Below are 13,667 nucleotides of genomic sequence, written 5' to 3'. Positions count from 1 at the left end.
CTTTTGTGTGTATTGAATTTAGTCTTAAGAGCTTTTATTTTTATATTTATATATTTATTTATGGTTCAAGAAGTCTTCTGTCTTCTCTAGTAGTTTCAAAAGCTAGTGCTCTGTCAGCTTCAAAGGAAGAGAAGTTTCAGTGGAACTGTTCTCCTTCCTTAAAGCTCCCTTTGTCAGGATACCCAGCAAGTCCTTCTTTTTTTTTTTTTTTTTTGACAATTTATCTCATTTTATCATATTTTTAATTGAAGTATAATAACATATGGGATTGTATTAGGTTCAGATATACAATACAGTGATTCAACAATTCTACACATTACTCAGTGCTCCTCATGGTAAGTGTACTCTTAATCCCTATCACCTATTTTACCCATCCCCTCACTCACCTCCCCTCTAGCAAACACCAGGGTGTTCTCTCTGTTTAAGTCTGTTTTGTTTGTCTCTTTTTTCTTTATTTGTTTTGTTTCATAAATTCCACATATGAGTGAAGTCATATGCTATTTGTCTTTCTCTGACTTCTTTCACTAAGCATAATACTCTCTAGATCCGGGATCCCTGGGTGGCGCAGCGGTTTGGCGCCTGCCTTTGGCCCAGGGCGCGATCCTGGAGACCTGGGATCGAATCCCACATCGGGCTCCCAGTGATGGAGCCTGCTTCTCCCTCTGCCTATGTCTCTGCCTCTCTCTCTCTCTCTGTGACTATCATAAATAAATAAAAATTTAAAAAAAAATACTCTCTAGATCCATCCACATTGTTGTATATGGCAAGGTCTCATTCTTTTTTTATGTCTGAGTAAGATTCTTTACATATATATATATATTCCACATATTTATTCATCTATCAATGAACCCTTGGGCTGCTTCCATATGTTGGCTTTTTTAGGTAATGCTGCAATAAACATAGAGGTGCATTTATCTTTCTGAATTAGTGTTTTTGTTTTCTTTGGGTAAATACCAAGTAGAGGAATTACTAGATGATATGGTAAAAAAATTAATTTTTTGAGGAACCTCTGTACTTTTCCACAGTGGCTGTACCAATTTGCATTCCCACCAAAAGTGCATGAGGGTGCCTCTTTCTCCACATCCTCACCAACACTTGGTATTTCTTATCTTTTTGATTCTAGCCATCTTGATGTGTATAAGGTAGTATCTCACTATGGTTTTATTTGCATGATTAGTGATTAGTGATGTTAAGCACCTTTTTTTTTTTTAAGATTTTATTTATTTATTCATGAGAAACAGAGAGAGAGACACACACAGGCAGAGGAGGGAGAAGCAGACTCCATGCAGGGAGCCTGACATGGGACTCGATCCCTGGTCTCCAGGATCATGCCCTTGGCTGAAGGCGGCGCTAAACTGCTGAGCCACCCAGGCTGCCCTATGTTGAGCATCTTTAGTGTCTGTTGGCCATTTATTTGTGTGTCTCAGAAGGTCCTCTTAAGAGCAGTGCCAGGGCAGGTACTCTCCTGCCACTTAAAGGACTGTATGTCTTCACAGGCTATAGTTTCTCCATTATCTAGTTTGTTCTGATGCTCTTCCCTTTCTCTGTATCTCTGGACTCACTATAACTTGAGGCTCTTTTCATGCCATCTAGTCCTCCCTGTGTCTGTCTGCTGGTTCCCAAGTTATTCATGTTTCAGTTTGGGTCATCTAGTTGAATTGGAAGTGGGAGAGAAGGGTGAAAGATGATGTAATATGATTCATTTTTATAAACTAGCTGGTACCTGGAACTATGTGCCTTGTATTTAGTAAGCAATCAAAAAAATATTTGTCACACTGAGTAAAGAACATTGTTAGGTAAGTAAAGAGATCTAGAAAATCCCAGCATCGTTGAATGTTATGTTGTTTCCATCTCAATCTCCCTTCTCTGGAGGTGGCACTAAAATCAAGGAACATGAAAATCCAAAGGTTGATTTATTGAGGTAGAGAAGATGGTCCAAATCTGCCAACTATGGGAACAACCAAAAGCAAATAGTGAAATGTGGGTTGTAAAGCAAGAGTTCTGAGAGGAAGACCAGTAGGAAGGGATGGGTTAAGAGAGTAAGTTAGATGGACTATCTTGGGTAAAAACTGAGTGAGCACTGTGGGCCAACAATAGATACCCTTAGACTCTCTTAACAAAAATAATACCTGGAGACTTCCAGCTTCTGCCTAGGGACAGAAGGCTGAAAAGAGCATTGCTCCCACCACCATGACAATAAGTTAATTAAGCAAGCTACAAAATCATAACTTTTACTGAGCCGTTCAGAGAGCTGAGGTCACAGGGCAACTGACTAGCCTAAATCTAAGGAAAGACAAGTGCTTGTAAGCTAAGCACAGATGAGTTGCCAGCACTGGGTCATCTGTGGCACAGCATGTGAAGGAAGATGAAGCAGCCATTCAAACCACAAAGAATCCTGCTAAATGTTTAAATAAATTGCTAAAAATTGAGTATGGGCTTGCATGTTTATAGAACCCCATGGAAGCTACAAAGATAAGGGGAGTTCACATGTACTCACTGGCTCTTCTCCAGAGAAGGTGTTTTGTAAATAAAAGAAAGGAAAAAAAGTTTACCTAGTTCCTAGTCTTCCTAGAGGCAGAAGTCATCTTCTTCTGTTAGGTGGAAGATGAGCACATTACTTCAAACAAATTAAACTGTGGGTCCAGGCCCAAATGAGCAAGGCCAACAGAAGAGAAGCACTTCCTATGTGTGTGAGCTCTTCTTTGAAGTTCCCATATCCTGTCTCAAGAGGTGCCTTTTTTCAGGATGACTGATGTTGGAAATACTTCCTTCAAGAGTAAAGCCCACTCCTAACCATAGGGATGGTTACACCTCTAGCAAGTCAAGTCCCTGCTTATCCACCAGGAATATGTTCTAATCCCCCTAGTGAGTGCCTGAAACTGCAGATATACGGAACCCTATATATTCTATGCTTTTTCCTGTACACACACACCTATGATGAAGTTTAGTCTATATATTAATCATGGTAGGAGATCAACAATAATAAAATAGAACAATTATAGCAATATATTAAATATAAAGTTATATGAATATGGTCTCTCTCACCTTGCGATGATACGAGATGATAGAATCCTACATAATGAAATAAAGTGAGGTGAGTGATGTAGGCATTGTGATTTAGTCTTAGGGTTAAGCTACTCTTGACCTGATGACATCTCAAGAAGGAGGATCTGCTTCTGGACCAGAGTTAACTGCAGGTAACTGAAACTTCGGAAAGTGAAATCACAGATCAGGGGTGGGGAGACACTGTAGATCAAAGCATTACAGAGAATCCTCTACTTCTATCCTCTTATTTTTTAAAAAGATTTATTTGTTTTAGAGATAAAGCATGTGTGAGCTTGTGCTAGTGGAGGAGAGGGCAGGGACAGAGGGAGGGGGAGAGAATCTCAAGCAGACTCCCTATGGAGTGCAGAGCCCAACTTGGGATGAGGGGCTCCATTTCATCACCCTGAGACCATGACCTGAGCTGAAATCAAGAGTCAGACACTCAGCCAACTGAGCCACTCAGGCACCCCTACTTTTGTTCTTTGAATTACAAAAACAAAACAGTTACAGAGGCAAATAAATCTTGCTGCCAGAGAAAAGGTATTTGAACTCTGCCTACCACCAAGAGATGATTTTAGTGGTTGATTTTTATTTTCAGATGGTTTGACATTATTATCACATCATGTACCATATGTGAAAAAACATAGGCTATGTTCAAAGTTATACTGATCTATATGGTCTTATTAGCACTGAGTATCAATGTATTTTGGAATTGAGGATAAATAATTTTAAAAACTTTTTCTCTTAAAAGCAACTTTAATGAAGTATAATTGACAGATAATAAAATGCATCCACTTTAAGAATACTCAATGAGTTTAGGAAATTTCATACCCTTATGCAACCATCACCACAAACAATGTCAAAAATATCCCATCATTCTAGAAAGTTCCTTTCAACCCCTTTGGACACAATCAAGCTCCATAATAAAAAACCTATTTCTGCACTGGCATATATGGATATTCACATTAAATGGTGTAAAGAATATTAATACCTTATGTCATTTTGGGCCAGGTTTGTCTGCTGAGTTTGCCATAAGCTTCATGAAACCCTTTAGTTCTCAAAAGTTTTGGATTTTGAAACTGTTGATAAGGGACTATAGATCTGTTATAAAAGAGTTATATGATAATGGGAAAGAATACAGTGATAATTACATTTATATAGATGTTTAGTTGCTTGTATAGAGATATCTGGACTAATGGCACATGGACTCATGAACTTCTGGGTAATCTTTTTGAAACTAAGCTATTTTAAGAAAATTTTATTAACTACTGTATAGTGTGTATCTAATAGTATACTTGACACATAATGGGTACCCTGTTATACAGTTCATTTTTTCTACTGATAATTCTACCCAACTCATACTTCTTTAATACTACTCTTTTCTTTTTTGTTAATTAAAAAAAATTTTTATTTTAAATAGACTCCACACCCAACATGGGGCTTGTATTCATGACCCTGAAATTAAGAGTCACATGCTCTATCGACTGAGCCAGCCAGATGCCTGTATGCCACTATCTTTTCTTTTTCTGAATTGATATTTTCCTCAGATACCTTTATTTATTTAGAAAGCTCTGATTTGGGATCCCTGGGTGGCTCAGCGGTTTAGTGCCTGCCTTCGGCCCAGTGTGTAATCCTGGAGTCCTGGGACGAGTCCCACGTTGGGCTTCCTGCGTGGAGCCTGCTTCTCCCTCTGCCTGTGTTTCTGCCTCTCTCTCTCTCTCTCTCATAAATAAATAAAAATCTTAAAAAAAAAAAAAAAGCTCTGACTTTTCTGTTTATTGTTTATCCTTTTCTCTTTAACTGTGCTATCCAATATATAGTCATCAACCACACAGGGCTATTTAAATTTAAAGATAATAAAATAAAATGAAAAAGTCAGTTTCTTAGCTGCAGTAGCCACACTGCAGTGGTCTATGTGGGCTATGTCTACTGTATCAGATACTGTGAATATAGAACAGTTCCACCATTGTGGAAAGTTACATTGGATAGAGCTGCTTCATCTTGTTTGCCATTTTATTCCCAGTGCCTTTCATGATGCTTGGGATGCAGTAGATGATCAACAAATATTTGCTGAGTAAATGTTTTCAGTTTATCTGTAAAAGCCTTCAGGCAAATATAAAGCAAAGGTTTTTTTTTTTTTAATTTTTTTATTATTTATTTATGATAGGCACACAGTGAGAGAGAGAGGCAGAGACACAGGCAGAGGGAGAAGCAGGCTCCATGCACCGGGAGCCCGACGTGGGATTTGATCCTGGGTCTCCAGGATCGCGCCCTGGGCCAAAGGCAGGCGCCAAACCGCTGCGCCACCCAGGGATCCCAAAAGGTTTTTTTTTTGAAATAGGAATGTTTGAATTGGGGGCAGCCCTGGTGGCTCAGTGGTTTAGCGCCTCCTTCAGCCCAGGGTGTGATCCTGGAGACCCGGGATCAAGTCCCACGTCGGGCTCCCTACATGGAACCTGCTTCTCCCTCTGCCTGTGTCTCTGCCTCTCTCTCTGTGTCTCAAATAAATAAAATCTTAAAAAAAAACAAACAAAACTATTTGAATAGCAGTGACTCTTAGGAGCCTAAAGACTTTCTTTGAAAAGGTAAAAAATTAGGTTCCATTTTATGTTGTATTGTAGCTTTGACTATTAATGATTTTTAGTAATTGAGCATTTACCAAATGCCAGGCACTGTTCAAATTGTTTTATGCATATTTCTTCAGTAACTTTCACAACTACCTTATGATGTCTACATTAGTCTCAATTTACAGATAAGGAAACTGAAACAGAGGTGGAAGGTAACTTGCCCAGGATCATTTAGCTACTAAGTGGCAGGGCCAGAATTTGGACACAGGCAGTCTGGCTCCAGATGTTAAGCAATTAACTACAACACTAAACTCTGTGATTTTATTTATTTATTTTTAGAGAAGGAGAGGTGGATGGGGAGAGAGGGCAGAAGGAGAGGGAGAGAGAGAATCTTAAGCAGGTTCCATGCCCAGTGTGGAGCTTGACACCAGGCTGAATCTCACAACCCTGGGATTATTACCTGAGCCAAAACCCCAAGTCAGACACTTAACTGACTGAAAAAGTTTTTATTTATTTGTTTGTTTGTTTAAGAGTGAGAGAGAGCATGAGCAGTGGGGGTGGGGGCAAAGGGAATGAGACAGAGGGACAAGCAGTGTCCCTGCTGAGCAGGGAGAGGGAGCCCTACATGTGGCTCCATCCCAGGACCCTGGGATCATGACCTGAGCCAAAGGCAGACATAACCAACTGAGCCACTCAGGTGCCCCTTTATGATTATTTTTATTTTTTATATGATTATTTTTAATAAAGACCATTTAGTCACTTCTTTCCAGTATTCAAACTTCTATTTTCTTTTTTTCTTATTTAATTGCATTTAGCAGGACACCCTAGAAAATATTAAATAATAGCTGCTATAGCCCTGCGTCTTTCTGGGTCCCTGATTTTAACATGAATACTTCCATTTCACTCTAAGATATGTTACTGTTGTTTTCTAATGATTATCTTAATTCATTTAAAGACAAGTTCTTTTATTTCTAGAACATTTATTTTTAAATTTCAGAAATGGCTGTTGAATGTTATACAATGCATCACTAGAGAATATCATTTGGTTTTTCTCCTTTAATAAATTACCTGACATTTTATAGTGTTAAACCACCATTCTTGGAATATAACCATGCTATGTCATGTTACGAATTCTTTTCATTATCACATCACTGTTTTCAACACTTTAATACCCAATTTTCTTTGCAACAAAGTCACAGGCGAATTCCTCTCTTTCTTGACATAATGTTTGTCTTGGGCTTTGATACTAGGGTTATGGTAAGGTTGCAGAATAAACAAATTTTCTCTTTTTGGGATAGTTTCCCTAGAATCCAGCCAGGGTCTGATACCCCATCTCAACTCCCTTCTTCCTTCTAGAGGTGTCCGTAGTACTCAAGAGGTGTCCTTCAGCTGTCAAGGTTCCTCCTAAACTGGACGGATCCCCAACAAAGCCTATGTATCATTCAGTTTTCTCCCTTTCCTTGCACTGGCTTCCAAGCCTTTTCTAATTTCATGCCACTTGCTTGCCATTGAGTTTGCTATGGGAGATTTGAGTGGTGTTGATTTTTGCAGAATAGAACTAACATTGTAGGTGGGAACTGTGTAGGTGCTCGACACCTCTCACTTCATTTAATCCTCAAAATCCTGGGATTTTTATTTTGTAGACGGGAAAAGGAAGTTGATAAATTGCTATACACCACCGTGTGAGGTGCCAGAATTTAAAACCAGGACTCCTTACTTGATTCCAAAGCAACCGCTGCTCCCACTACAACAGAAGTCTCACCTGTTCCCATTATGTTCCCTGGCCAGTCTCTCACGTTGACTTGTCCTCCTTTAGCAATTACAGACTATACTACATCACTTGACGTTACCCTCTTTTGTATGTTTTGTTTGTTTCGTCTGTGTATTTCTTGTCTCACACAGCAGTTATTAACTGAGTGCCCGTTTATCTGACTCCGTTTGGCTATCTTCTTATTTTATAATAAGGGATGGGGGGGGCGGGGAGGAAGGAAAAGGTGACTAAATGCAAATCATTTTGATTATGTTAGTTTTAGCTACCCATTGCAAAAAGTCCCTTTCAAAATAAGTTTAACTCTGCCTGGTCTCCCAGGGACTTTTGAGCGATCCCTGCAAAATCAGTGCCTAAAAACGGAGAGGGCATCTGTGAATATTGATCACCCAAGCACATCAAACAGTGGCAGTGTGCTGGAGATCGCACTCACAGCCGCAACTTCCTAACAAGGAAAACTAGCAGACGAGCCACTCTCTCTCTACCGCAGGAGCAAGCCGTCTCCCCCCCCCCCCGGCCTCAGCCAAATGGAACTTTCCTGCGAAAGCTTTGACGGAGCGCTCACCGAGAGTCACGTGGAGCTGGAGCGTACTCCCGCGCCTTGCGGCGTGACGCGGGGCTCGGGTTGCTAAGGGGCGGGGCAAGGCGCCGCGGAAGGGGCGGGGCGAAGGAAGCCAGCGGGGTAGGCGGGGCCGCCGGAGTCGAGGGGCGGGCGGAGAGGGGCGCGCGGGCGGGGAGGGCCTGGCGTATTATGGGATGCGGCGGTGGAATGGCGCTGGGCGCGTGATTTTGAACAAACCCGGGTCTGTGTCTCGGAGGCGCCGCCGCCGCCGCGGCTGCTGGGAGCCTAGGGAGCGTGGCGCGAGGAGCAGGCGGCGGCGCCGCCGGCTTTGGTGAGTGTCAGCCCCGAGGGTGGGGACATCTGGGCGGGCGGGCGGGAAGGGGACGCCGGCCCCCGCTGCGGGTGGTGGAGCGGGCGGAGGGCGCCGGACCGCCCCCCCGGGAGCCCGGGCTCGTGGGTCTTGGCGGAGAGCGGGAAGCTGGCGGCTGGGGGCTGCCGCGCCTCATCCCCGGGCCACAGGGGGCGGGAGGATCCTCCCGGCTCGGCCTCTTCCCGCCGGCACCCGGGAGGGCGGCTGTCACCCGGCGGGGCCGGCGCTGGGCCGGCCGCCCGCCCTTCCCGGCAGTCGGCAGGAAGGGTTCCGGCGGCTGTTGACACGCACCTTGCGTGGCCCGAGAAGCCGACCGTGTCGGCCCTCGGATTCTGGGAACCGGTTCTGCTGCTGTGTCATTTTGTACCAGCCCCTCCTTTCATTGCTGCCCGCCGCCCCGTTCTTCCTACGCCCCTTTTGTATGGTCTCGTCTCCGTGTGTGTCCGTTTTCCTCGCGAAGCCCACCAGCTAAATGTCATAATGTCTCCGAGGTGCACGGGGAAAGGGCGGGGGCCGGGACTTGGCTTGGCCAAGCAACGGTAAACACCAAGCGGAGTGCGGGTGGACGGGGCTGGAGGGGGCTGGAGAGGTGGACATAAAGTTTACAGATGAGGAAACTGGGCAGACTTGAGACTCTCAGGCTCAGCAGGCTGCGTAGATAAAGAGCGATTGGGCCGGGGGTAGATGGCACTTGTTTAAAGCCTGAATCTCCTTCCTGGCTTTTATATGGAGTTGTCATTCAAGAAAGGTAAGCAAATGAAATGGCTTCCACCTTACTCTTTTTAGACTAACTTCTTACAAATACAGTAGGATGGTCCTGTTCTCAACCTTGAAATTTAATTTTGATCGTTGCAGGTAGGTCTCTCAGAGTTCATACTGTGGTTCAGTGGTGGGTTTAGAATTCAGCTTTTGAATGCGTGATTACCAAGTCTTTCTGAACTTAACAGAGATAACCAATTTGGGTTTGTTTTGTTTTAATTCTGGTCTTGTCGCAAGCCTTGCAGCTTATGGTTTCGTGTTATTTTTTAGTTGATTAAAAAAAATGCTTACGTTATTTTTTAGTTATTAAACCGCATAATGAGAGTAGTTGGTGGGAAAGATGGGTAACTGAGGTCTTGTTCTAAAGCAAGCTGTTTATTTTGTCTGTATTGAACAAATATATCTGTGGCAGGTTTTTTTTTTTTTTTTCTTAATTTGGTGACAGATCTTAAAAAAACACTTGGCAAATAATTTTAGAGATATGTTTTCGGTATTTTAGAAGTTGGGCTTTGACATCTTAAACCCATAGCAAATTGGAAGCCACAGTGTTCACGGACAGAAATGATCAGATGAAATGGAGCGGAGAGGAAAACAGTTCAGAACTGCGTTTTTAAGACTAGACCACAGCTAGTTTTTCCGCACATCCTCAGCATGAGCATCAATGCCTGTACTTTACAAATGTGCCCGAGAGATGAGGCATGCATATGGGAATGGGTCGTTCTGTCAAAGTGGTGCTGGCGGTGGAGGGAAACGTCAGAGTGGGTGACATTCAAGGTCTTTGTCCGTGTTTTTAGTCTCTGGAATGAGCGGAGTGAATCAAACGCATTCCATCATCCGTCTCAAGTTGCTATTCTGAGAATGAAAGAGTTCGGGTTCCTTATTGTCCTTCTGCCGACTTCCGTGTGGCTTTTGCTCTTCAAAACAAAAACATGCCGGACTTGGGACTCGGCAGGTAGAGCGACTTCCTTTCGCGTAGCTGCCGGGCCCGCAGAAGCACCATCTTTCGCTGTGGGGTGAAAGGTCTCGGCGTGGGCTGTGTGCGCGTTTGTGTCTCCCTGTGCATTTGAAGGTTGGCGGGGCGGGCGGGAGGTTTCCCCGGATATGTGGGTGTGCGCCTCTCCGGAGGGGAGGGCCCGGGAGGGGAGGAGGAGGAAGGGGGAGGGTACTGGCGGCGGCGGCGGCGGCGGCGGCCCGGGCTCGGGCTGTCGGGGAAGCTGCTGAGCTGTGATGGTGATGACGAGGTGAAAATGGCGGATCTTTCGAAATACAATCCCGGCCCCTGACATACCAGAGGCGGCGGCAGCGGCGGCGTCGCCACCCGGGCTCCCTCCCCGGCCCCCCGGTCCCCTGGAGCGCTCCACTTTGGGCAAACTGGGAAAGGAAGCGGCTGGCCGGAGCGACCGTGCACGGGCAAAACAAGCACCGCCCGGGCTCGGAATTGCCCGGGACCTTCGGGAGCCCCCACCTCGGAGCCAGAGGGAGGAGAAAGCGGCAGCCGCTGGAGGTAGAGGAGAAGGGCTATCCGAGGGCTTCTCTGCAGAGATCTCTTCTCTTTAGGGGGGTGATGGGTAGGGGCGGAATTGCGTTGTGGATCAGGGAATGACTAGTCCAGAGTGCAGAGAACCAGTAGCCTCGTAATGACATCAACATTATTCTGAGTGTTAAGAGGGCTCGAGTTTGCTCTTACACCTAAGGCTGCCGCTGAGGCCTAGAGGAACCGCTAGCACTTACCATAATTTCCTGACTTAATATTTAAAACATCCACTGTGGTCGGTGTCGGTTTGATGATGTTCAGTTTATAGGGTTGAATGTTTCTTTAGAGAGGCAGAGCATAAGCATTTTATTCTGCATTTAAGCTCTGTGTTTTAGGTCATAGTCTATAACTTGTTGGGGTGTGGATGCTCACATTTTTGGAGCATATGGACTAGTTTTGTAACAATTAAAAAGGCTGTCTTTTTCTTTTATGGCTCTCTCATCCATAGAGTGACCCTTTTGCCTCTGCCGTTTGGCAAATAGCGATTGAGATACTGTCAGTCATATTTCTTACCCATTTTTCCCTGCCCCTCTCCAATCCATTTCGTCAATTTGGTGGCTAACGTTATGGAATATTTTGCAGGATGTAGATTTTATAATCCAAGTGAAATACAGCTGTGGGAGCTCTATTTTGGCTCACAAGTTTTACCTTCCTTGTTATGGAAGTTATAGCTTGATGTGAGGACATTAAGTTGATAGAGATGAACTCTATCTGGACTTGTTAGCTCTTTGTTTAAAGAGCTGGAGCATTGGATTGATTGACCTTATGACCATAGTTTAGGGCCACAGTATAATTTTGTTTCGTTACCTAAAGATCCATGTATGTTTTAGATTGTCCGGCAGATCCCTCAGGAGGTCTGTCTGCTTGCACACAACAGTAGTGTTACTGAAAAGTTACATGTGAATCAAATTTTTATACTTTAATTTGGGGTCCTCTGGTTTTTTTCTAGCCTTTGTAGTAGAAGGTTGGGTCAGTGACAATGAGTACATGAGCCTGTACAGGTGAATATTTAAGAAATGCCTGCTGGTAATGTTTATGATTAGCAGTAATTTCCCTTATCCAAGTTTCTTACAAAGAGATGATGTCATAGAATGACATACAATATGTATTTTATTCAGAGGAGAAATTTTTGCATGTATCTGTGTATGTAACTTAGACATTTGGCTTTCACTCATTAGAAATATAAGGAACTAAAAAAATTAAGGAAAATAACTGCAGAAGTACTCAGAAGCTTTAGTTAATGAATTTTTGGTTAATCATTTGTTTGGTGTTCTTGTATTATCCAGTAGGGATTTGGTTCTGCTTTTTCTTGTGTTGCAATTATTTGGTACATGTCAACTAGCTGCTAAATTAGTAGTAAAACTCAGAATTTGGAAAGTAATTAAAATAGAGAGTAAAATGCTTTTTATTGGCTTTTTCTTTTAATTACAGAGAATTATTGTCTTTTTGTGATTTTTGTGTGTGTGTGTGATTGTCTTTAAAGGCCAGTTTTCAGATTGTTATGGTTAGAACAATTGTCTATTAAGATTAGAAGTGTGTTATAAAGAAATGAAGTAAGGATTATGCTACCAAAGATAGTCAAGTGACTTTTTTGGGGAAGAAGTACATTATAGATTTTCATTACTTATTTCAAGTGTTACTATTGAGTATTTCTTATGTGTCCCATACTGTGCGAGGGATAGGGCATATCTCAATATCACTGCCTCAGGAAACTTTGAGTTTAGGAATGGTTGGGAGGTAAAGTTGGAAGGATGGGTTGAGTAGAGCTTTAATGCAGAAGGCCTTGAGAGTTAACAGAAAATTTTAAAGTAGGAGAATGATGGCCTCAGAGATGCACTCAAGGAAGAAGAAAATCCAGTTTTTTACGTAAAATGTGTTACTGGTTAGGAGAGAGGTAAAAGTACCATAGTATGTTCCAAACTTCAGAGATGTGGCAATTCTTGGTTGCAATGGGAAAGAGACATTGTGAAGGTGTAATCTGCATGGTATATGCCAGATTAACAGTTCTATGGATAGATGTCAAACATGACAAGAACCTAAGCCCTGTTGTTTGATAGAATATTGAAGTTAATTGAGATGGAGAAAGAGGAAAAGAATTTTCATTTGAGTTATAATTACCACATAACTATTTTCATAATAACGCTTCAAATAAACGGAGGCTTAGTGAGATTACTGCTTAGGGTTATGTGTTAAACAACTAGAATAGCTAACATTTGGAAATGGGTCTTTCTGATTTGAATCCCCATTTTTTGCCCACCATATTATTCTTAAGCATGAAAAAAAAAAATATATATATATATAGTCCCCCCCACATGGGGGAAAAATATTGTGGGTCCTTATATTGGCCTAAGTACTTTTTAAAAAATATTTAATTTTTAGGTGTACATAAATAATAAAAGATGTACATAAATATAGATTCCTATGTTTATTTGCTTTTTTGTAAGTATCAAACACAAGTAGATTACCCATAATGCCCTCCACAAAGTTGGGAAGCAATAAGTATTTGTTATTAAATGACTGATAAAAATCTTAACCAATTAAAAATTAAGAGAACCTTGTCAGTTTTAAGATGGAATGTAATTGCAAAGGATGTTGGTTAAAAATTAATTTTGAGTATTTAAAAACTTATTTGAGAAGGAGTTTCTCAGTTTGTGCCTTGTGAGTTTATTTGAAGTGTTGTGAAGTCTCAGAGCATTATATAAACCTATCTTACTCAAAAAGACAAACCAAAGTTATCTTAGTAAATAATGCTAGAATTTTAGATGCTATCCATTCTCCATAGTTAATTATTCATTCTTCGAGTTTGTATTGAGAGGTTATTATTTGGCAGCTCTGTTCAAGGCATTGGAGATAGGGGATCTAGTGATGAAGACAGACTAGTCCCAGTTCTTGTGGAGCTTGCATTTTAAAGAAGTAGGGGAGGAAGAATCAGACTATAAACAAAGATACTTTCTGATTGTGATAGATGCTATGATGGAAATACCAGTAGGGTAATGTGATAGAATACTTAGGATAGTGGAGATGAAAGTGGGGGTGCTATTTTAGGTAGATCTTAAAATGTA

General features: G+C 42.2%; 1 protein-coding gene across 7 annotated transcripts in view; it reads left to right on the top strand.

Annotated features, from left to right (window-relative positions):
• LIN54 (lin-54 DREAM MuvB core complex component) overlaps positions 1-13,667 on the top strand; it is an 87,347-nt gene that overhangs the window by 7,532 nt on the left and 66,148 nt on the right. For 2 of the 7 annotated variants that reach the window (XM_072810174.1, XM_072810171.1), the window contains exon 1: positions 8,077-8,273. The exons of 1 other annotated variant lie outside the window; for it this stretch is intronic. Coding sequence is in view for 2 of the 6 variants with exons in the window: in XM_072810170.1 (XP_072666271.1) it covers positions 9,039-9,060 (22 nt within the window). In the remaining 4 variants the exon portion in view is untranslated. Of the gene's footprint in view, positions 1-8,076; positions 8,274-8,837; positions 9,061-10,210; positions 10,576-13,667 lie in introns of those variants that run through there. 4 more of the 7 variants (XM_072810175.1, XM_072810172.1, XM_072810170.1 and 1 more) reach the window with 3 other exon arrangements.

This window comes from Canis lupus, chromosome 33, assembly GCF_048164855.1.
Source record: "Canis lupus baileyi chromosome 33, mCanLup2.hap1, whole genome shotgun sequence".
In the NCBI taxonomy this organism is placed as follows: Eukaryota; Metazoa; Chordata; class Mammalia; order Carnivora; family Canidae; genus Canis; species Canis lupus.
This window is presented reverse-complemented; position numbering and strand designations above follow the sequence as displayed.